General features: G+C 42.0%; 1 protein-coding gene and 1 long non-coding RNA gene across 2 annotated transcripts; both read right to left on the bottom strand.

Annotated features, from left to right (window-relative positions):
- Positions 1 to 1,034: 1,034 nt before the first annotated feature.
- Positions 1,035 to 7,273, bottom strand: LOC125004651. Its single transcript, XR_007112371.1, has 5 exons — positions 7,160 to 7,273; positions 6,562 to 6,590; positions 3,157 to 3,254; positions 2,067 to 2,122; positions 1,035 to 1,274 (listed from the first exon to the last, which is right to left on the bottom strand). It is a non-coding gene; the product is annotated as an uncharacterized LOC125004651 (long non-coding RNA).
- A 1,101-nt stretch (positions 7,274 to 8,374) lies between these two features.
- Positions 8,375 to 23,922, bottom strand: cpe (carboxypeptidase E). Its single transcript, XM_047577498.1, has 9 exons — positions 23,518 to 23,922; positions 14,472 to 14,668; positions 14,099 to 14,266; positions 13,485 to 13,602; positions 12,930 to 13,112; positions 12,149 to 12,288; positions 11,220 to 11,319; positions 10,865 to 10,983; positions 8,375 to 9,533 (listed from the first exon to the last, which is right to left on the bottom strand). Exons 1-9 carry the CDS (start codon positions 23,756 to 23,758, stop codon positions 9,435 to 9,437), a joined length of 1,365 nt encoding a protein of 454 aa, XP_047433454.1. The 5' UTR covers positions 23,759 to 23,922; the 3' UTR covers positions 8,375 to 9,434.
- Positions 23,923 to 24,002: the final 80 nt, after the last annotated feature.

Below are 24,002 nucleotides of genomic sequence, written 5' to 3'. Positions count from 1 at the left end.
AGCCTGGAACGGACACACACACACAAGAACAGTTTAGGAGAAACTAAAAACAAAACAAAAAAACATGAAAAACAATGACCTGGCCTCCAAATTCACTAGAACCCAAACTGATCAAGTATTTGTGGGATGATCCACAGAGGCCCCTCCCCTCAACCAATCGGACCCAAAGACCCCTGACTAAAAACATCCTGTTGCCAGACACCACAGGACACCCTCAGAAGGTCCACGTCCATTCACGTCCATGAGTCACAACTGTTTTGGAGGCACAAGGGAGATCTACACAGTATAAGATAGGTGGTCATAATGTTATGCCCGAATGGCACCTACAATAGTCACTTCACATGCCTCTGCAGGAAAGAAAGTCGGGGGAGTCAGGGGAGGCAAAACGAAGACAAAGCTAAAAGGATAAGAATACCTGAGGTTAAAAAAAAATATTATGTCTTCTCTGAGGCCTGCTGACTGTGATAGCGTCTTAAGTGTTTTTATCAAATTCCTCCAGAGGGAGCAAAGAGGTGGCCAGAGACATCCATCACCTTTTTGGCTAAAATGCCACAGGAAGACAGTCTGCTGACACCACAACGGAGCACAGCAGAGGATGATAATGCTTAGATATTGTTCAGTGGCTTCAAAGAATGTCAATGCAGTTTCATTTTTGCATCACTTTCCCTGCTTAAATCTGATCTCACCTTTAGGAGGGAAGAAGGATAGTTATAATTGGAGCCAACTTCAGGGGAATATTGACCTTTTTTTTTTTTTTTAAAAAAGGCAGTCGCTGAATAACACCTGCAGTCAGCACAAGAAGAGCCAAAGTGAAACTTGGGAATTTAACTTTTAAGTTAAGCTTTGATATAAATGAGTTACTTGAGAGACCATACATATGCCCAAAACATACAAGACACACAAGCTAAGTGAAGTAGCCTCCACTTATGTAAACAGAGAGAGCGGAGGGAAGACGAGGTACAAGGAGGAAATCCTCTGTTTAAATGCCAAGCTGTGCGTGCCATTCTTTCTCTCCCCTGTTCTTATTTCCTCTTTTCTGCGTCTCTAATGGCTCACATTCTGCACCTTGATCTCTTCTCCGCTGCCCCTCTCGCGCGTTTCGTGCGTGCGTTTCGTGCGTGCGGCCTGTGCGTGGGGCCTGTGCGCGCGCTGGTGCGCGGCGGTCCAGGGAAAGATGACACGGGCCACTTTTGTCTCTGCGCCACCAGAATTTGCCGACGGGGGAGAAGAAGAATGAAAGCAGGATGCATGTTGGTGTGAAACTCTCGCTGCAGCTGCAAGGAGGCACAGATGGAAAAACATAGCGAGGAATAGTGGAAAAGGTGAGACGGTGACCCGGTGTCAAGTATATATTATTAAAATATACACGCCTCTCTGTAAAGTGCTTGTGCTCACTGAGGCTTAGGTCATTCGCCTGCACAGTGAGCATACACTATACTGCTTTCAAACTTCTTGTCGTTTTACATCACTGATGTATTATGTGTAATAAGCCTGTGCATATACGATTATACCTGCACTTGTCCGCACTCTTATTAAGTAGGCAATTTGTGAAGGGCAGCTTGAAATAGCAGCAATTTCTCTACAAAAATGACAACTTAATGGTCACAAAAAGTTGCCCTTTTATCGGAACATTTCATCAGACTGCCCACCTCTAACAGAAGACGTACAAGAGGGAAAACGAAAGTCAATAAACTTCTTCGATGCACTGCGAAGTGAGGCTTCGCTGGGACACGGTTCAACTAAACTCACCAGCGCTGCAGGTTTTTTAAAGACTAAACACAAAAAAATGTAAAGAGGAGGATGACATTTGGATAAAAGGCCGATGCGTTGGAGTGCTGAGTTGGATTTAATGAACTGGAGGGCGACAAAGAAGTGCACTGAGTGAGCAGCAGCAACTCCCTCACAGAATGAATCCTCCTGTTCGCACCACCTCACTACTCTGAAAGCCAAAGATGCTGAAAGTGTGTGCGTAAATGTAAACAGTAGCGCCTCGCTGACTTAGCACTTCTTCAGGAACTTGAGTTTGTGTGTGTGTGTGTGTGTGTGTGTACAGTTGTATTACTCACGTTGTGGGGACCTACGTGTGTTCACACAGTCACTCTTGGGGACAGACAGCGAGTCTCTGTAACGTAAATCATAACATTTTTAGGGTGAAGGTTTGGTTTAAGGTTAGGGCGAGGTTAAGTTCAGCAGCAGTGAAGGTAAGTCTCCAAGAACTTAGCGTAAGTCCGTGTAATGTCCTCTGAAAGGATGGAAACTCAACGTTGTGTGAGTGTGTGCCTTGGCCTCTGCACCCTGCAGATATGCTTCCTTTCAGAAATAAGCAGCAAAGACCTCCTCTATCTATGAGTGCGTGCGTGCGTGCGTGCGACTCGAATTCATTCCTGCAGAAAGACATTTCGGCCGCCACAAGCAACTCAGGTGCATTGTTAAAACCGGTGTCTTTCTTCAGTTCATAATTTGTTTTCTTTGCACATGTCGCACAGCGCTTCCTGGAAATCACTGACAGACTCGCGCACTGACACATTCACGTTTAGCAGATTCTTCGTCAGGGGTGCCGCTTTATGCCTTTCAACCTGCAGCACCTGTAAAAAACACAAAGAGCTGTCGAACATGCACGTACAAAGAGAAAGACTTGTGCTCGTAAGCCTGAACCCTGTGGGTGGGTCGAGCAAAAGGATTTACAAACTCTTAGGTCGTCACACGGCACATGACAAAGAAGTTCATCTCCAGAGCCGCGTGTTTCCAATAACTGGCACTTTTATATATCGCACTTCTTCTATTTTGCATGAATCAGAATTGAAAGTCACTGGAGTAAGATTAATTCATAATTAATTTAGGCTAATGACGCTACCAGATGGCTCACAGCACTGTGGCAAATTACACAGATATAACACGCAGATTTTTTTTAACTCGATTAGTAGAAGAGTTGATGTGGTTTCAGTCAAACAAGACTGACCACAGCGCTATATTTTGCAAAGCGTCTTGAGTGAGTCGGTTTGCCTGGAACCAGCTAATGAATAGACACGGCCTGTGTTGTTGTATTTGAGGTGAAAAGAGCCAAATTATATCAGCTACGAACACTGAAGATGCTATGTTGGGAAAGTAAACACACACACAGACTTAGCATCTGCTAAAAATATATACATAAATTACCGCCAACTTTATCCTTTGATGATTTGTGTTTTCGTGGTGCCTTCTCTGTGTTTGTTGGCCGGTTGCCTGACTGGTCCTTGGCCTCGCTTAATTCTTATCTGAAATGAAATAGAAACTCACAGAACAGAGGAGGGGATGTTTTGTGTGTTAATGTTACCTAATGATCTCACTGTCCGTGACTCCACTCAGTGCACTTTATCCTAGACATCAGATGAAAAAGATCATACACACTTTTTTTTTTTTTTTTTTGCACGAGCGCTGTTTTCCCTTCAGATGAGGTTTATTCAGTCGCTTTGAACTTCTGAGAGTCGGTGGGCTCTGTGGGGGCGGGGGTGGGGGGGTAAACCACTCTTTTAATGAGGAACATTCACAGAGTCCATAAACTCCACGACTAACAAGAACCACTTCCTATGATGAAAGAATGAAAGAGCTTCGCGGCCGCGACAGTGGATTCTTATCGAAGGTGGTGGAGGAGACCTCGGTAGAATACACCGAAAAAATTCCCTTCAGTGACAAAATCCTCTCAGTGATTGTCAGGTCATCAGCACGATACTGTCATCTGCAGGATTAAAGCCGTAATGACAAAGATGGATTTCTGTCGCACTGGACACACGTGCCACCATAAGTGTGAAGCTACAAAATAGCTACCTTCGTGGACAATCACAAGAAAAATACTTCATAGATTTAAATGCAAATGCACATGGCTACTGCTTAGACAGTAAATTATGTTAAAACTCAACCCGGTAAAGTTTTTCCTCGAAAATTACTTTCACTGATTATAAAAACACTAGCTTATTAATTTTCTTTCCATCATGTATTAAACAACGCACTTGTTTCAGCACTAATGTCGACACTCTTTCACAATTTCGCAGAATATTTTGAGTTGATTAGTAAAACAACACCTATTGTCTGAAACCTGACCAATGTTGACCGTCTGATTGGATTAATGATCTGTTCCCTCTCAGGTAGGTCTCCTCGGTGTCTCACCGCGTCCTGGGGCCAGAGCAGCTTGATCAATCGTATTGATGCGAAGATGCTAATAGCAGATGCTAATAGGGCCGGTATGACTAATAGACCGAGGTTGCCATTGATCTGCCGAGTTAGCATCTAATGCTAAAACAGCTGATTCAACCGCATAGTTGGGCCAAAAGTGCCACCGTTGCTCAGTGTCTGTGTGTGTGTGTGTGTGTGCGTGCGTGTGCTGGGTGGTGAAAACTTAAGGGAGCAACACATTCCTACTTAAGGCAGCCCTACAGTAAATCTTAGCTTCATGGAGTTTACAGTGTTCAGCATTTGTTTAAAATAACTGAGAGAGCTGTTGATTCTACTGTGTTTTCATGATGGAGGCTGTGGTTTGTAGTACCTCTGAGCTATAATGCGTTGTAACAACACATTTCTATTATTTTGACAACCCCATTTTAGTCAGTGGGCTGGGCTAAATAACAGAAGCACTTAAGTGTCTGCTTCAATCCACAGCGCCACACACTACATCCTCTAAAATGATCTTACACTGTTTCAACCTAAGCTGAAAGTTGCAACAGTTATAAAATTAAAATTTAGTGCAGGACTTATATATTAGAATACATTTCCTTTCACTAGTGCAATTAATGTTTTGGCAAGTCAGTGTAATTGCACAGTATGTGGAAGTGAAGAGTCGGGTTTCAACTTCAAAACTAAAGTCAAGGATCTTTCCTTACGCGCTGGACATTCAACGTCCTTTATTCTTTATGAACCGTAACATATTAGAGTTGGAAAGTAAACGGCAACTCGCACTTGAGAGGCCCTTTTTCACAACAAACATTAGTCATAGTAGACGAGTAGACACAGGTGCGGACACACGTGTTACTAATAAGGTTAACGATGGCTCTGTTCTTTTCAGAAATCCAACAGTGTGTGACAGTGTGAGAGTGAAGCAGCATGTACCAGACAAATGAAACTAACACATCTAAATGGAATTCAACCATAATACGTTTTATCATTTACACCTGCTCTTTTCCTACTTTTGCATGAGCTGCTTGCAAATGGAAAAAGTCAGGTCGTCGTTACTATATCAGAGGTTGTGTATAAAACTCAGAGCATAGTGAGGATTTCCACTTACGAGGCTGTGAATACCGCAGTGGGCTCTCATTCATATAGACTTGGTAAAACACGGTGAACAAGGCAGTTATATTGTTTGTGAGGAAGTCATACACTGCCTGTCCAAAAAATTCAAGCCTCCTATTGGAAAAAATGAACCTCCTATTGGAATATTGGATAATTACTGCATGGGCGATTATCTTTCAGCTAGCAACAAGTTATTTGATGCAATGAGTAGCTTCTCATTTCTTAAACAACCATGTTGACAGACACATCCTGTGGTCGTGGAAAAGATGTTGGCCTGTTTGAGAAGGGTCAAATCATTGGCATGCATCAAGAAGAGAAAACATCTGAGGAGACTGAAGCAGTTGGGTTAAGAACTGTCCAGCACTTTATTAAAAACGGGAAAGATAGTGAGGAACCATTGTTTTCAGGGAAGAAACGTGGTCAGAAATAATCCCATCAATTGATGGTGATCGAAATGTTTGGTGAAATCAAATCGAAGAAAAACAACAGCAGAACTCCGGGCTACATTTAATAGTGAAAGTAAGAGCATTTCTACATGTACAATGTAAGAAAACCACTAATCAGTGAGGCTAACCAATAAAAAAAGGCTTCAATTACCCTAGTGTCTACTGTTCAAGCCTGTGGGGGCAGTGCTATGATCTGGGGTTGCTGTGGTTGCTCAGGTCTAGGTTCAATGACCAGGTTATTATATCAACAGAGTTTTTCTACCCTGATATCATGGGCCAGGATGACAATGCCAGGATTCATGGGGCTCAAACATGGATAGGCCACCACAGAGTCCAGACCTGAACCCCATTGAGTATCTTTGGGATGTGCTGAAGAAGACTTTGCACAGTGGTCAGACTCTCCCATCATCAATACAAGATTTTAGTAAAAAAATTAATTCAACACTGGAGGGAAATAAATAAATTGTTACAGAAGCTTCTTATCGGAACAATTCCTCAAGGGAAAGGCGGTCCAACAAAATATTAGAGAGTGTGACCTGTTTTTCAGCCAGGCTATGCGTTTTGTGCATTCATGGAAAGAGTTCATGTTGTTCTACTTATATAGCATATGGTAAGGATTATGTAAAGTTCTTTCTGAGCAAAACAAGCAAGAAAAGTTTGTGCTATTGAACTCAGCTCAACTCAGAACGTACTCAGAACGTGCATCCTGTTTACGCATTTAATCCAATGTGCCACAGGTGTAATGCTGCCTGCGGAATGAAATAAACAGTCCACACGTCACAAAATGTCCTCAGCTTCACGTTCTATGAATAAAAGTAAAAAAAGGAATGAAAATCTACAAGGATATATAATTTACCTTGATCCCGGTCCCTTTAGGAGAGTCACCTGGAAGATATCCACAGTGAAGAAGTGTAATTATAGCATGGGGACAACAGTCAATTAGCTTGACTTTATATTTAACTCAGGACAGTGAACCTCACACTGACCTAATACAATGTGTGTCCTGTAGTTGTAGTCTAAATAGCTAAAAATGGTGGCTGCAAATATTTTAAACTCCCACAGCCAAGAAACACAAAGAAACCACAAAGCCACAAGATCATGCATGTTGATTAATATTACGGACAGGGATGTATACCTTTCACATTGTTATTTTTTAACTAACCACAAACCTATAATACCACTTTCACCAAAATGTGACTTGGAAGTCTGACTTGGACATTGTCATATATATATGTGTGTGTGTGTGTGTGTGAGAAAGTCAGACTTCTGCAGGACATGTACTCTGAAATACAAAACTGTCTCAAAGTAGGCTAATGTTGTTAGCAGTTAATAGTTCCTAGTCATGCAATTTGTTGTGATGCTGTGGCTAGAATAAAGGTTTAGGCCGGTAATTATTACTTATCTCAGTGGGAGGTTCAACCCAGAGATAAAAGAAGAGATGACGTTAGACTTACACTCCGCTGCACAGAACTTCAATCTGCTTTTCATCTGAGCGATGTCTAAGTTGACAACCATGTGCTAACGTTACCCATAACAAACCTGAGGGGTTGGTTTGTTTTGGTGATTTTTTTTTATTTTGCCCCCTAGCGGTCAGAGTCAGAATAAACATTTGTCTGATAAAACAGAGTCGGGGAAAGTCTTTAATTTTAGAGCCGCGATTTTAATCAGCTAGCCAGTTAGTAAACTATTTGAGAGTGTATGTTAACTTACACCTTTTTTTATTATTATTATTTCTTTTATACCACATTCAACTGCGTCGTGTCAGTGACGGTCACTGTTGTAGACATTTAGTCCTCATTACCCCTGAACATAGTTCATTCACCATTAATTATTCTGAGGAGTAGCTACTACTGGCACAGGTAGACGTATATAAAAGTTGTTTTTGTTTTGTTTGTTTGTTTGTTCGCTTGCTCGTTTGTCAATATCTAACTTAATTCCGGATGGGTTTGCATTGACGTGCTTTCGTCATAGGATACGTCACCTGTTGTTTACAGCTCACCTGGGTTAGCTAGTCACAAAGATGTCCCCACAAAACACATGGAGTCAGGAAACACTCAGGAAACACTGGTCGTGCTTTCCGTGGAGAGAAAACTAGTGAGGAGGAGCTGCTTTAAAAGAGAGTCAATATAGGTGGGTAAAGCAATTAAGGGAGTGAGTTATAAGCTGCAAATATTGTAGGCTATAGTAAGTAGTGTGGTTGAACTACAAATGTTTTATTGCACATCATAGACCTCAGTGTCACTGCTCACAAGTCAATTTAATTTTCATTAATGCTGAAGTAGTTGCCTAATAAATGGAAGCCATCCATTTGTGGTGGTTACCTTGTGGTTACTGTTGATATTGATACTACTGGGCTGAACATCAAAAAAATCAACTTACAATGCAATGTGATGACATCTGGTTAGGCCGCTATTAATTTACTGATTTCATGGGCAGCTGTAGACATCATGGCGACAGTTGCCCTCAGTGGGAGATGAAACTGGGGAGCAGTTGTCTTTTTTCTTTTTTTTCTTTTTTAAAGAATATACAGTATATAACATACAGTGAGCACCAGCGTAATGAGGCCTCGTCGTCATGATTGCGCTTCAACCAGTCACATTAACAAGGAAAACACACCATTTAGAGTGACAGCATTCACATAGATGAGCAAAAAGGAACAAGACGGCAGGTTGACAACATAAAGAGGGGATTTTTTATTCATCAGTTCATTCTTTGCATTTTGAGTCAGTTTCTATAGCTATACATTCAACAAATCATTTCCCTTGTCTCAAGCTGGGCAAACTGCATCCATACAGTCCTTTGGAGATTAGTGTTACAGTTATTTATCTTTGAAAAACACCTCCCGCCACGGTTCCTTATGTATTACAGTATTTCCTGTATAGTGCTCATACAAAGGAATGGCTTTGGGTAAACTGAGGACATATTTCTACATTTATTTTATGGCCTTATTTTCTTTTTCTTCTTTTTTTTTGGTTACAAAAACCACACATTTCTTGCTATACTTATTTCATAAATACAGTATATATTATAACCATTCATCTTGTGCTAAAATCAAAGCTGTGCTGCAGTTTAAAAAAAAAAAATTTCAACATCAATAACGTACAGGGAAATGAGCTTGTCTGTGTAGCCTGTTTACAATATAATGTTTACAGTGATTTTACAGTGTTTTTAATGTCCCTGATGATCTCAGAACTGTTGCATTGTTTTACTTTATATTACAGGAAAGAGGTGAAGTGAGTTTACAGTTAATCGAAAGGGCGTGAGCTATTGTGTGCACTGGGGTTGTTTGTGTATTTGTACTAAAGCCCGGAGAAACAGAGACACTTAAAACAGAAACAGAAAGGATTCTTATGTGGTAATGAATGACATGAACAGCTCTTTTACATACAGAATTACTCGGTCATTCATTGGTTATATAGATGGGTGCCATGGTTACCAATCACGTGTACGATAAAGAACACAATACCACGGAAATCAACACCAATCTCGCTGCCAGCAAACTACCTGCAAGTTCCTCCTCGGTCTTTCGCCACGTGTGCAGGATACTCAAACTATCTACAGGAGTGTGAGGCAAACCATTATTAAACAAATTAATCGATTAAAAATAATGACGGAGAGAGAGAACACAACCAAAAAGAGACGGTATATTCTTTTTAGAGTGGACGGGCACACAGAATGTCGACTATATTACATCGATGTGCGGACGGTCCGATCATCGAGACAAACGCTTTAGAAGTTCAGTGTCTCTGACATCATCTTCCACCAGTCCATCAGCTCCTCCCGCTCCTCCTCCTTCCTCTCCATCAGAGACTCCAGCTCAAAGTCCACCTGAGACAAACAAGACATGTTAAGAAATAAAACACGCAACTGCAGTACCAATATTTGGTAGAAGCGTCAAGACTAGGGATGTAACAATGTACCAAGAGACAGTTAAAAATCAATACAAATGTGTGACGATTCAAATCAGCCAAGATGAAAAATTAATCGTGATACACTTTGTAAACAGCAGAGGGCGTAATCTAGTTTTGAGTTCACTTGCTGACAGAACATAAAAAAGGGGCCATCTTTAATTTGTTAAAGAGAAAATATATCTAAATATATATGTTTTTTTTAAATGTGCATTCATAGAATCTGAGAAATATTCAAAATGAATCTTTTTGAGTCATAATTTTTCAGCAAACTCATTCTGTTAAAACAAATCGTGAGAAACTTGTATGAATTAACCCAGTACCGGGTTGTAGTGTGTATTGTTGTCGAGTTGTAGCCGACGCGTTTCAGGCTACAAGTGCCTCTGGAGTCTTGACTGGACTAATATTATTGTTTTGACTTTTTTGACTCAGTTTGTCCAATGCATTATCACTGTCATCTGATGCACATATATGCAACTTGTATTTTAAGCTGCATTTATTTCACTGTAGACTATTGCAATATATCGCAATATCGCAATAATGTATCGTATTGTGACACAAGTATCGTGATACGTATCGTATCCTGAAGTCCTTGCCAATACCCACCCCTTTTTAAATTGATCCTTCAGTTTTGGATTAGCATGTGTGTTATAAAATAATCCCAGATCCCATGAAAGAAAAGGTGACCTCATGTAATGTGAGTGTGGATCACAGGTTTCGCAATGATAATTTATACACATGCAAATCAAATGTTTCTTGAGTGATCCGACCGCACTTGGCCAGCCTTAAGTACAGGTGTGAACACAATGAAGGACACATTTGAAATCGGATCACGTCTTGTCCTATCACACGTCTTGATTAAATGATGTGGCGCTGTGTATAATTGTCCACTTTGATCTCTCCGCAGTCATCTGCTGACTTCTGGCCCACTGACTTGGATGGTGTCAAAGCCATCGATCAGGATGCAGCGCGTAACCAGAGGAAGAGCAACGAGCCCAACCACATCCTACACTGGAAGATGTCTTTAAATGGTAACGAGGGTTTGACATTTCACCCATATAAGAACATTTGCTATAAACAAGACAGAGCCAGTATTGATTTACACTGGATGATTATACAAACATATGTATATTAATGTTTATATTGTACTTTATATACCGACTGATGAATAATGCTTCAGTTATGTATCTTGTCGGGCTCGAGTCACCTTTTATGAAGTGGATGTGAGGTTCACTGGTTTGAGTGTCTTACCCTGGTTGCAGGGCTGTAGGGAATGGCCACCTTCTTGATGACAGTCAGGTACCCGGGGGCAGAGGCTGCCACTTTGTAGTTTCCTGGAGCCAGCAGGCGCCAGTAGTCTCCGTCTTTGGCTAAACACATATTGTTGCATATTAATACATGTACCAAAGCAACACACAAAGCAGATTTAATTATTCATTACGACCTCTGGGTTATGAAGAGATGGTAACAGAAGTGGTGCAGTACCCCCCATGTCCACAGGATAGAGACATTACACCGTTTTAACATATTTCTAACTCTTGTGTACTGTGTGGTGTAACGGAGTGTGTGTTACGTTTTGTCAGGATTGTGAGTTTGCATTGCCTACCTGTAGTGATGTCATGGTCAATACCCTCCACAGAGATGGTGGCGTTAGAGATGGCGTTTCCTTGGAGGTCACGGACAAAGCCCTTGACTCCACGGTGAACCTACACACAGACACACAAAGCGGCACATTAACTAATATGCATTCACGGAAAATAATTTGTTTGCGATTCAGCAGAAGAAACACTTTGAAGACGATAATAATAATAATAATGCACTGGTTTTCCATTTTTAGATGCTCAAAGCGCTTACAATTGTATGCATTATTCATTTACTAGCAGTCACACCCTGGTGGTGGTAAACTACCTCAGTAGTCACAGCTGCACTGGGGCAGACTGACGGAAACGTGGCTGCCAATGTGCGCCCACGGCCTCCGACCACCAACAACATCACTCACTCGCAATCATACACCAGGGAGCATACACCTGGAGGCAAGGTGGGTTAAGTGTCCAAGGAGGACAACCACTCTACCTCCTGAGCTACTGCCACCAAAGAACTGACTGCTGAAGTAACTCGTTTATTTTTTTATTCTGTCTTCTTGTGAGCCTGCTGAGTAGCAAAAGTGGAAGTAGTTTGATGTGGGAGGTTTGACACTATGAGACTGCAGTTTGTGTCCCAAAATAATCTGCAGTTAACAGTCAATATTACTTTTATCTTTTATCCCGATCAAGTAGTATTAGCCACCGTTATTGTAACTCAACCAGCCAAGATCTTAAATAGTGTCACTTTTATTTTTGGGGACAGCCAGAGGGATGAGTTCAAGACAAACAAGCTAATATGAGTCATTTTTCACTGTCTGCTCAACTTTTATTCACTGGAGACAGCACGTTTGGTCTATTTCTGGGTCGGTCACATCCAGTAGATCAATGAAAACAGATGAGAGCGTAGAACGTGATGATTTATAGACCTCTGCATTTATAGTTTGCTGTGTACCTGCTCGATGTAGCTGACGAGGGAGTTGCGGTTCTGCTCCCAGTAGTTCTTAAGCGTGTCTTCGTTGGGGAACTTGTCACAGCTGAGCTCCAGAGTGATCTCGAAACAGTTGCTGCTGAGGTAGTTAAAATCCTGCATTCCTGTAACGGGTTAGTTAAGATAAAAGATAAAAAAGATTTAAAAAAAAAAAAAAAAAAACAGAGGTAAGAGAGCGATACTCATACGAAAAAGGAAGTAGTAGAGCAGGGATCTTCAATATTTTTCAGGCCACGGACCCCAAACTGACAAAGAGATTAAGTAGGGACCCCCTACCTACTTTATGTATTCAATATTAAACTCGACCTAGTGCTGTTTATACATATACATCATTATTATAATATTGCATTCAATATTAAGATATTCAAATCATACACACAGGTTCAAATATTCATGTGCAACAGTAAGTGGCCCTGCAATGAACCCAACCTAACTGGCATATATAATTGACAGATAAAGATAATAATTTTAACTTTAATGATAGCTAAATGTAGCAGGGACAAAAAATCACCAAGCTATCTGATGGCACACATGCTCCCTGATGGGAAGCAGGCAACATCAGCGCCATATGTCCCCTTAAAAGTGAATCCAAACTAGATTCCATATATTATAATTATCTGAGTATTTTCAGGTCTTGTCCCGTTTCCGCTTACCCGGCTTATCAGCAGCTAAAGCATAAAAGATGCTGCATTCATGTTAATGAATCCCTGCAGTATCTCCGCGGACCCCCTCGGTTGCCTCTTACCTCCTGGGACACTGTACCACGCCCCGCCGTTAGTGATGCCATCTTTGAAGCTGGAGTCGTCATCGTTCTTGCGGCACGGGGGTCGGTGAGGGTCGGACATGACGGGGTTGTACATGGAGTAAGCTCTGGCCAGAGACTTGAACATCACATCATCTGGACTGGCGCTGTACTCATGGGTGGATCCTTAGAAGAGGAAGGAGAGGGGAAGAGGAAAAACAAGTGCACATTGTTTAGACAGCGGCTGTGATAAAGTGTCGGCCCGAACGCCTGCATCTGCAACGCATTAAACGTGCGCCTGCACAACACATTTTGTTTACGTTGAATAATAATGCAGAGGAAGCATCAAAGTAAACATATCCCATCTGATTTTAATTCATTTTACAACAGTCTGGAAAAAAAACTAATAAAAAGTTTATTGTTTATGTTAAAGCTCAGATACTTGCTTCATTAAATCTGGAGAAACATCCTTAAGTATTTATATACGGTTTAATAACCTAAACAGAAAAACACATGGTGTACATGAGATTGTGAGTTCAGGTGTGTATATGCACGTACCAGTGCGGGTCTCATCGTATGGATAGTTGGCCACGACATCTCCGCCGTGCAGGTTGGCTGAGAGGACGAAGGGGATGTCCATGATCCAGTGGATCACAGCCTTAGTCTCCGGAGCCAGCTGCAAAGGCAAAAACTTCATTTAAACTAAATTACAACCACTAACACACGCTCCTACAAACATGTCACTTCCAACCTGCATTGACCAGATTTTTTTTTTTATAAAATAGTAGAAGGAAGCTGCTGGCTTGGGTGAACATTTTTTGTTTGTAGGTTCATCTGTGGGTACATCAGCGACTACACAATCTGAGGAATACTCCCAGTCAGACCAAATATGCCTCATGTAACACCTCAGTTAGCTTCTTGGATTGGGATGTGTAGTTTAAACCTTTGGTAATCCATAAAATAGGATAAAACTATTAATCTGGAACATATGCTAAAAGAGCAGCCAAATCTTTAAGACATTAAGACATTAAGCATTTGGGATGCTTTATACGTATGTTTTTGACATACTCAGTAGGAGCTGCACGGCACAGACTGACAATCCACAAACTCATGTATTTCTCGTTGATTAACGGACCAGCCCCCTCCTTTAGTCGCTCATCCTGTGTCCGTACCTTGGTGTTTTCATCCACAGCCTTCTTCATGTTCTGTAGCAGGTGGTTGTTGGCACCTCCCTCACGCTCGTTGATGTAGATGATGCGGTCCAGGTCGGGGAAGTTGCGGTTCAGATCCACTCCCTGTGCGTTACTGCGCCCCACAAACCAGTCCTTGATCTCCCCAGGCTGCACAGCAAAAATCAAGGGATTGTTCGACCAGATTGTTTGTTAACCTAGACAGCATCTGGAGCTCTAATAACTACGGTTCTTGGTGTGTATGTGTAATTTAAAGCAAGGTATTGTGGTTACTAATCAGTGTTTATAGTCTTGTGATCTTAATCTGTCTGGTGTTAAATCCTTGGATCAGGTTTATCTGTTGCTATGATCTCACCTGCGAGGCGGCCTTCTCAAAGCCGTCCGGGTTCATGGAGGGCATGAGGTGGATGCGGGTGCTGTGGATGAGGTCGATGATGGTATTGTTGCCTTGCTGGTACTGGTTGCACAGGTACTGAGCCAGGTAGATGATCAGCTCCCTGCCCACCGCCTCGTTGCCGTGCATGTTGGCGATGTATTTAAACTCAGGCTCACCTATGGGGAAAAAGAAGCCCCTTGTTGTGTTACCATGTCACGGAAACACCAAGGATTTCACGGGACTCATAGTGAGAGAGGCAAATCTGAATTTGAATGAAGCACACATATTTCCAAAACAGGATTTCAACGAGATTAGCAATGAATGCCCCTTTGACTGGCTCGACCTGAACAAAAGAAAAACATCGCAATAGCGTCAGCATCCTCGTTAGAAGCAGCTACTTCAGTCAGTAGTCATGGTAACGACCCTTTATCTCCACGGGTCCAAGGCAGCATCGCTGATACAGAATTCCCATTTGTCACGGAGGTTACCCTGGACACACCGAGCTTTGGCCCAACTACAGCACAGGATGCACACGCACGCACCAGCAATGACGACCACGCTGACTCCTCAGCCGAGAGGTCAAACTCAATTTAACACCGTGGCTCAAAGTTCAATTTGGGGAGTAATGACTGAGACACAGTGGATTAGGGAGAGGCGCTGTCACAGTTTGTTCCGGCTAATAGTCGGCGCAGATCTGAGATCAGATTCACGGCATCCTCAGTTAAACCTGCAACATTTAAGATGTGGGGCGTTTTCAGGTTCATTCAGCAGCGAGACAGTATTTTTAATTTATCATACGCACTGAGTCTCCAATTAGTTTTGTTTTGTGAAAGTCTTCCAAGGCGCTGTGACTGCACCCACAGATCATTCTCCTTCTTCATTATTAAAAATCTGAAAAAATTGTCATCAATCTCCAGATCCCAAGATGTCACCTTCAGATATTGTTCAGCACTTCTGAGCCTATGAGTCATTTAGATTATGGCACCACAGTTGATTGCCATTGGTTCTTCCACTATTTTGTCAAAGTACATAGATATATTTTTCATAGTTGTTGCACCTCCTCCTTATCTTGGAGCATTATCTCTAGGCACTGCTTGTATAACATCTGGATTGTAATTGTTAAGTTGAACTTTATCAAATGAATTTCCTGCTATTTGTTGAATGCTAATAAACTAGCCACAAAATAAGCTGTTGAAAATCATCAGAAAGAAATTAGGTACTGACATGTAGGGAGATGAATTGTATGGTAAATCCATCCATCCATCCATCCATCCATCCATCCATCCATCCATCCATCCATCCATCTGTCTATCTATCTAGAGTTTTCCCTCAGCCACCAGCATCTCTAGATTTTCTTTGGGATCCACCTCTGTGAAACTTCCAAACAATTACCTTACACATTCATGTTTCCTCAATAAATATTCATTCTGCACGCAGACTTGATTACCTCCTTTCTAAACCAGTGACTTTCGTCTAAGCTCCTAGCACAGCGTTGCTAAATACACAGCCAAAATAGTACTTTGTACTTTGGGGATTCTGGTTTCTTCATTACTGTATAATTAGTGACACTTTCAGGTGATTACTGTTTACTGCAGTTGCGCAAATGCCAGCAGTAAAAAAAAATTTAAATTCAACGTTTATTGGGAGAGTTTTTAGCTCTCTGCACGACCGAGCAGCACCTTCTCACGTTTAGAAACCTGAGAATATTCAGATTTATTCCTTGACATAAACAAGCAATTGAAATAAAATGCGTAATCATCACTTATTCACTAATGAACTCATCTTTTCACAGTTACCTTTAATACACTTTGTGTACATTTATACACACTGTACCATTTGGGGGAGAGATCATTTTGGCCATGTCAGCTTTTTTTCTAAGGTGACAGTGCTCGTCTTACATATAAGAGCTATTTCTATGATGTTTATTCTAATGGTTCTTGATTCTGCCATCTGTTTGTACGTACCAATTAGTCCTTCCTTCTGTTCACTCAGACTCTTCATCTAAACAAATATATACACAACAACCACGACAAAGAGACTCTTAGAGGCAAAATAAAGTCCTTTGACAACATGGTGAAAAGGGTGGCTAAGTATGAGCTACAGTACGCTGCACAGACTCTTTTGATTAACTACAAAATAAGCATTAATAGCTCTCAGGGGCTGTGTGAGAACAAAGAGACTAGCTTGAGCGTTGAGGGGAAAAAATGAAAATAGTCTTTTGTTCCAAACAGTTACGAGTTATGAAATGTAGCTCACGATGGGCAGATGGTGAGGAGTGTGTGTGTGTTTGTGTGCGTGGGTTGGTTGGTTTGTGTGTGGGTTTGAAGCCAAATCGCCATAGGGGTCCTGATCTTACAGGGAGCTTTGGGTGTGTGTGCATGTGTGTGTGTGTGCACATGTAGAGATATCTTTCTGAGGACCAGTTTAAGGTTTACACCATTGGAGTGAGGACGTTTGTGCAGAGTGAGGACTTGGTTTAAGGGTAAAGGTTACATTTAAAATAAGATAAGATAAGATAGTACTTTGTTGATCCCCATTGGGGAAATTCCAAAGTTACAGAAAAAAATGAAAGAATTAAAGACATTAAAAACGACAACAACATTAAACGGGACAACAGGCAACAAACTGAAAAAAGTACTGTACAAAAAGTACAGTACACAAAGTACACAAAGTGACAGGGTTATGGTAAGGATTAGGAGGGTAAGAGTTAGGATAAGGGGCTAGGGAATACTTTATGTCAATGAATGTCCTCACTAAGATAGCTGTACACATGTGTGTTTGTATTTTTGCCCAGATTTGTCTCTTTCACTTCATTTAAATTAATTTTACGACTAAATTATTGTCTAGAAATAATGCTTTCAAGATGTGATTACATTTTAATCTCCCCTTTTTTTCAATTAATATTAGCTGACTTCTATTTGACTGTTTGATGTGTTTGCGAAGTAATGCCGGTGGCTTTATGAGTGAGTAGCACACACACACACACACACACACCGCCCAGCGCACATCTGGTAGTCAGGTTATTTTTAAATACTCAAATGTGGTTCCTCTCTTGAGTTGCTACTAATGATTTCAAGACTACAATTAACTCTTTCTGCTCTGACGTTGGTGAATGGGTTTTACAGGCTTCTTGGGCCCGACAGAGCTGTCAAACACACACATACACACACACACACACACAGTTTGAAGTCCTGACAAAGTGAGTTACTATGATTCAAGCTATTACACAGATGCTCGGTATCTGGAGACCTTTTCTTTCTTCCTTAAGAAACATGCTTTTCGGCTGTTGGTACCCGTGTTGGTGTGTGACAGACTACAGAGCTGAGCATGTTTTCTTTATGTAGAACACATACAGGAACCATTGTCGGTCGTCTCAGTTATGGATTTCAGATGCGTTTGGGTAATTCCTGCTCACGGGGCAGGAGGAGGGGTAATAATGATTCACTGCTTAAATTCTGCATCAGCAGTGACGATTAATGTGGTTATTTGTATTCATATCATTGTCATCTCTGCACATCCACTCAGCTCAGCTCTGTTTGTCACTTCCTCTTTATTCCTCATCGTTTTCAAACTGTCTGTGCTTTTATTCTTATCGTATGGACACACAAAACATAAAAGTGTAAAACTACAAGGCCAATGTGTTATTGTTTCACATATGAAACACATGTGTCTTGTTTTTTCAGAGCTCACTTTGGAAATTTAAGACGCTACCTGGTATAACAATAGTTTCATGTCATAATTCAAATAGTACAGTGGTGTTTTTTGTACAGTTTTTGTGGTTTTTGCAGATATAGTGGGCATCCATCATCCACAGTAACAAAAAAAAGACTTAGCACCTCAAAATTAATCACACAGTGTTTTCTTTCATCTGTCTTTCACGTAAACAGAAATAATGGATATTTTGTATCACATGATGACCTAATTGTAGGTCAAGTTTTACATATAAATGTGACCTGCAATTAAGTTTTCCGTTTTTTCGTATCTTCTTTTGTCTCCTAAACAGTCTAAACTCCAAATATAAAAGGACCAACTAATCTTTCCATTGTAGAATGATTTAGATACTTGGTGAAAAATTATTTTGTGGAAGTAATTGTTTAATATGGCCCTAAGATATTATAAAAAAAAAAAAAGAAAAGAAACTTGAGTTGATTTCTGCGTCCAACCTGTCAACGTTACACGCTGGACTGTGGCAAAACTCACTGCATCATCCTACGTCCGTCACAAACGAGCAGAGTGTCTGGCAGGTCATCAATACGGTCTCCTTGGCGACCGCGTAGTAATGACTGCGGCTACAACGTCATTTGGGAAGCACCGCATTAGAGTGCTCTCAGTCGTCGTGGCAACCCTGACAGGGGCAGGTGCTCGGAGGAGACAAATGGACTGGGACATACATCAAGCGAACGCACTCTCGCCCCGTCTGCCCGTCTCGTGTACACACACTCCCACGCTCGTACAGGAGCAGTTTGTTAGCTCGGGAAACAAGTGCCATCTCATATTACTGACGGCGATGCTTTTGAGTCACACCGTATGTATGAACTGCTGTATTACAAGCCTTCAAATTAGCTGTTACGTAATTAACAAAGACCTGGATTCTCCCTCAGCTTTTTACTTTTAATTAGCTTCCTTCTCAAACTGTTCTGGTCATTTCAGAGTCATACTCTGGGCACAGATGTGGCCACATACAAAAGTAGTTTAGTGCACAGAGTCTGGTTTTATTTAGTTATGTTTAACTTAAAGACAATCAATGATGAAAACAGCATCCTGAAGAATTTCCTGTTGAAAAATTGAATAACTAATTGTTTCTGCTTTCACATGATGCTACGCTGGTTCCCATTTAACCAGACTGAAAATGCAGCAAAGCCTTGTGGGACCTGTGGTTACTGATTGTCAAGGTGATTGTCTTTGAAATAAAACTACTTTTTCGATATCTTGTAAAATTACCTGTGTTAGGAAAAGCTTAGAAATAGACAGAAAATCCAGCAGTTTAAGAAAATCTTATGAAAGATACACCACTGTTGTCTGGAAACCACTTAAAATTCGGAGGGAGGTGCACGTTGTGAAGTTAAGTGTGCAAACAACACAATACTAAGAGGAGGAATAATAATAATAATAATGATAAGAGGAACATCAAAGAAAGAATGGCAGTAAAAGGAGAAAGATAACTCAGAGAACAGTGCAGTGAAGGCGGAGGAGGAGGGGGGAACGTGGCTGTCTGATCTATAATAAATGACCCCTCGCTGATGCCTTGGCTTTTCTCTCGTCCTCTTTCCGTTTCTGTCTCTTCTTTATTCCCTCAACGCCCCTTGGCCCCTCTCCTTCACACTTGTGCCCTTGTAACGTTTCCCGTTTTCTCAATCATCATTCCTTTCTTTTTTATCTGCCTCTTTCCATCAGCTCCTATACTCAGCTGTTTTTCCTATCTCTAAAGAAGCAGGATCCTCAAAGCGAAAACGTACAGTCTACCAGATTTACATTTTATTCTCTTCCATTAAAGCGGCCTCTAATATATTCCATTTAACAGACATTTTATGTGCAATAGATCATATGACACTGAATATTACTTATTCAGCAGTGCATCTGGCTGCTATATGTTTTAACCTGGCATCGGTGTGCGTGCTCACCGGGGATTACACACTTCCTCTGTCGCCTGATAAACCCGTCTGCTGTGGAGTCTTATGACGGTCTCCATCTCATGAGATTTGTTTGCAGCATAGTGGACGAAGCAGAGCCTCATACTGATTTTTTTTTTCACATTCAGACAAAGCCAAACCTATTACGAGATGGGGTTTCAGCTTATATTAGAAATGTTGTAAATGGTTCCAGACACGAGAGTCGAAAGAGTTTAGCCAGAGCTCCCCTCTTTTTCCCCGAAGAGAAGCCCCTCTTCTTAGTCCAAATATGAGCCAGCTGCGGGAAGTAAACACCTCCTTCACATGAAACAAAAAAAATGTCCTCCACGGTCAGCGCTGGAAATATTCGGGTCCTTTTCTTAATTACGGGAACATAATCACTGTCACCAAACTGCTCCTTAGGTATCATAAGGGACAACTTGGTTACCGTCTGTGCATGGCATTAGAAAAGGGTTTCCTCACATGTTTAAGTAGGTTAGATAAGGCAGATACTTTATTTATCCCGTGGGAAATTCAGAGTCCAAGTAGGTTCATCACATAAACAGTTATTTAAGTTATATACTAATACCAACGTACAATGTTATGATGCCTGACTGTAGTGTCGTGTAGAGGGTTTAATGAAGTAAAAAAAAAAAGTACAACCTCCATTCACAAATGCAACAAATAAGAGAAATGTACTTAAATGTACATTAAGGCTTAAGTTTGACATGTTTTCTCCTCCAAGAAATCAGGCTAATAGCAGAAGCTTGTTAACTAACAGACGCCTACGTGCACATCCAGCAAACTCTGAGCACAAAATCAAACAGTGACACTCCTTGTACCTCCATTTTGGTCTCCACCAACTCCGGAGAAAAGAAAATCTAGCAGCAATTAGCCGCTAGATGTTTTCCATACCGTGGTGCAGCAGCTAGTTTGCTAACTCCACTGGGCAGGTGTTAACTAGGAATGTTCTGCAGAAAATAAAGCTACAGTGAAAACAACATTATAAGAGTGTAGAGAGAATCAAAACCAAATTACTAAGCTAGCTGTCTGCCCATGTGTTAATCCATATGCCTTGACTTCACCTCATTTTTGAATCGTTAGCTACAGAGTGAGACCCCGACAAGATGTCAAAGTCTACAGCAGTCACACTAAGCTTCATTACCATGCTACATTGTCCAACTTTATGCGCATGATCACCTTTAGCAACACTTGTCTCATAAGAGTGGTCACGCGATTCAGTACAAATGAAAGAATAAGAACTTCAACAGCAGACTGTGTGAAACCAGTTAGACCGTGCTTCCCTTGTGTTCCACGCAGCACTCGCTTTATTTTAATATGTAACCAGTGTTGACTCTAAGCAGTTCCTGTGCCGTGGAGTATAACAGATGGCCGCTTGCAGACAGATGCATCAGCTCAGGCCCATCGTTCTCCGGTGCTAGTCGGGCAGCCAACCACGAGCTGCCAGTCAGCTCAGTGCACTAAGCCGATCTGTTGCCCCGGCAACTGCTATTTTGGCTCCACCTTATTTTCAAGACGTTGCAGGGTCAGATCAAATATTGATGGGACACCTTAAAGGAGATTGTTGCAGGTTGCAGGTCTTATTTGTCACGGCCACATATTTGCACCTTCCCTCCTGTTTCACTCTCTTTCTCCTCTAACGGTCTCCAGAGCTCCGCTCCTGCTTCCCCGCTGCGTTTCGTCCCGCTTCCTTCTGGCTGTTGATGTTTTGCTCGGCAGAGATGGGGGGGGGGCAGAGGAGGGCGGAGGCGCTACCCCTGTTGGTGGAGCGGCGGCTTGGAAACTCATCTGGTAGTAATAAGGGTTCCACATTGCTACTGTGACTCATGGCTGCGCACGCCCACCGGACTGTTACAGGCTTATTTAGCATGTACGGCCATTAGACCCTGCGACCATGCGAGCTGAGCTGCACACAGAGCAGAATGCAACCGCAGAAGAAAATACACCTTAGAGCTGAAAAGCTGCATGACACATGCAGTTAAAATCCCACAAGGTGCACCACTATATGCAGTAATTACAGAGTCTTGTCTTTATTTGAAGGCTCATTCTGAGCACTACCAAACCTCTAAATTAATCACCTCCTGGAGTCTGCCACAAGTAAAGCCTCTGTTTGGAGAGCTGGAATCACTGAACCGTTCCCAAATATTCATTAAAGGTTAAATGTACTACACACTAATCTGTTACTGTGTTCTTCCCTCTGTTTTTCACTGTGACAGGTTTTTCAGGGTTCGGAAACTGAGTTTTGGATTAAAGGATTATACAATTATATAAATAAGAGCGCTATATTTGTTAAGTATAATATCTCAGACCTCGTCAAGGATTGAAGAATAAATCAAAGTGGAATTACTTCCATCATTGTCCCTGTTGGTTTTAAAGCCCGCCGAGCTTTATTAAAATAAAAGCAGGCATACACATCCTAAAGCTGAGAAACAGAATAACATTCTCGGCAAAACACCATGAGGATGAGTTTAAAGGAGCATTACAGAAAAATGTGAACCTCAGTGTTTGTCACGCAATCATTTGAGGCACAAACTGTTTCTTTTTGTGTGAAAACTAGTTGTCAAAATACTGCCATGACTCTCGATTCAATTCCAAGAGGAGATCAAAGAATGGATCTAAGTCATAAAGACATCAAAGTAATTAGTTCCCTCTCTTACCACGCATGATTTTGGAAAATAAGTAGTGCGTTGCCCTCATTAGTAGTTCTCGTGCTTTCTGTGCTAAAAATCTCATTACTTGTGGTTTCTTTCATCCTGCAGTGTAATGTGGCTGGGATGGTGGCAGTATTCTTAGTAATGACAGCTTCTAATTAACATCTTAGCTGTGCAGCCCTATAGGGACTTAGCCGCTCATTTAATATTCAGTCAGAGCTTCCTCGTATGAACGCACATTGATCAGTATTCCCTCACATCTTGTGCCACATTTAATGTGCTTTCTAGATGAAAATATCTCTGATTCTAAACGCATCCCAATGAGCCGCGGATTTATTTACCCATTCGGGGTGTTTTTCCCAGAATCACGACACAGGATAAGCACGGAGAGATCTTATCAACCAGCAAAATGGCGGCTTTGCGAGGCTGATCCAACACTCTGTCACCTAGATTCGTCTGAAGTGATGGAGAGGGCCCTGCGCTCGCCGTTTTACGCACAGCACCGCACACCTGCGCCCTTTCTCTCCCGCTTTCCCGGGACACGGCGGCCGCACTGGTAATTTCTGCACGGCAACCCTCGCACGAATCGAGAACATCACCAAGCTGCTATGCGCAATAGTGCGTGATGTGTTTGTGTTACCGCTGCGTGTGGCGGTGACTTCCCAGCGAGGAGGGGGAGCGGGGACAAAGGGATCGGGATGGGGCGCATGTTCAAACTGGACTGTGTGTATGCGTAAAACTGACCAGGTTCGTGCGTCCCGGGATTGTCGGTCATCTCCAGCACCAGCAGCTCGCGGCCCTCGAAGCTCTCCCCGATGGTGTAGATGCGGGTGATGGTCGGACACTGCAGCCACACCGACACCAGCGCTTTCCGCAGCTCCTCATAACGGTGATACTCGAAGGAGATCTCGCCGTCGGTACCGGCTGCGTTGGCCAGGGCGACGAACGCGGCCCCGAACAAAACTGCTGAGAGGAAGTGTCTCATTTTGAAGCGTCCTCGATTCACTAAGCCCTGTCTGCCTGCGGCTTGGTCCCAAGCCTTATCTCTGTACTGCAGCCTCGCTCTAGGCTATAAATATCTCTCCCTCTCTCTCTCTTCCCTCCGTGAGTGTGATGCGCTGCTGTACCTGAGCGCAGACTCCCCACCAACCTCCGGTCAAGCCAAACGCAAGACTCACACATCCGGTCTTCGAAATTTTTTGTTTCAATGATAAAACGCAGCGGACGAT

Source organism: Mugil cephalus, chromosome 2 (genome assembly GCF_022458985.1).
Source record: "Mugil cephalus isolate CIBA_MC_2020 chromosome 2, CIBA_Mcephalus_1.1, whole genome shotgun sequence".
NCBI classification, from domain to species: domain Eukaryota; kingdom Metazoa; phylum Chordata; class Actinopteri; order Mugiliformes; family Mugilidae; genus Mugil; species Mugil cephalus.
Note: the sequence above shows the minus strand (reverse complement) of the source record. Positions and strands in the feature narration are given on the sequence as shown.

Bases quoted from the DNA above. Each gene is read 5' to 3' on its own strand.
- cpe (XM_047577498.1), bottom strand. From the start codon at position 23,758: ATGAGACACTTCCTCTCAGCAGTTTTGTTCGGGGCCGCGTTCGTCGCC. The intron at 13,603-14,098 runs GTACGGACACAG...TTGCCTTTGCAG, and splicing joins CTGTGGATGAAAACACCAAG to CTGGCTCCGGAGACTAAGGC. The intron at 12,289-12,929 runs GTAAGAGGCAAC...AACCCGTTACAG, and splicing joins GTGGTACAGTGTCCCAGGAG to GAATGCAGGATTTTAACTAC.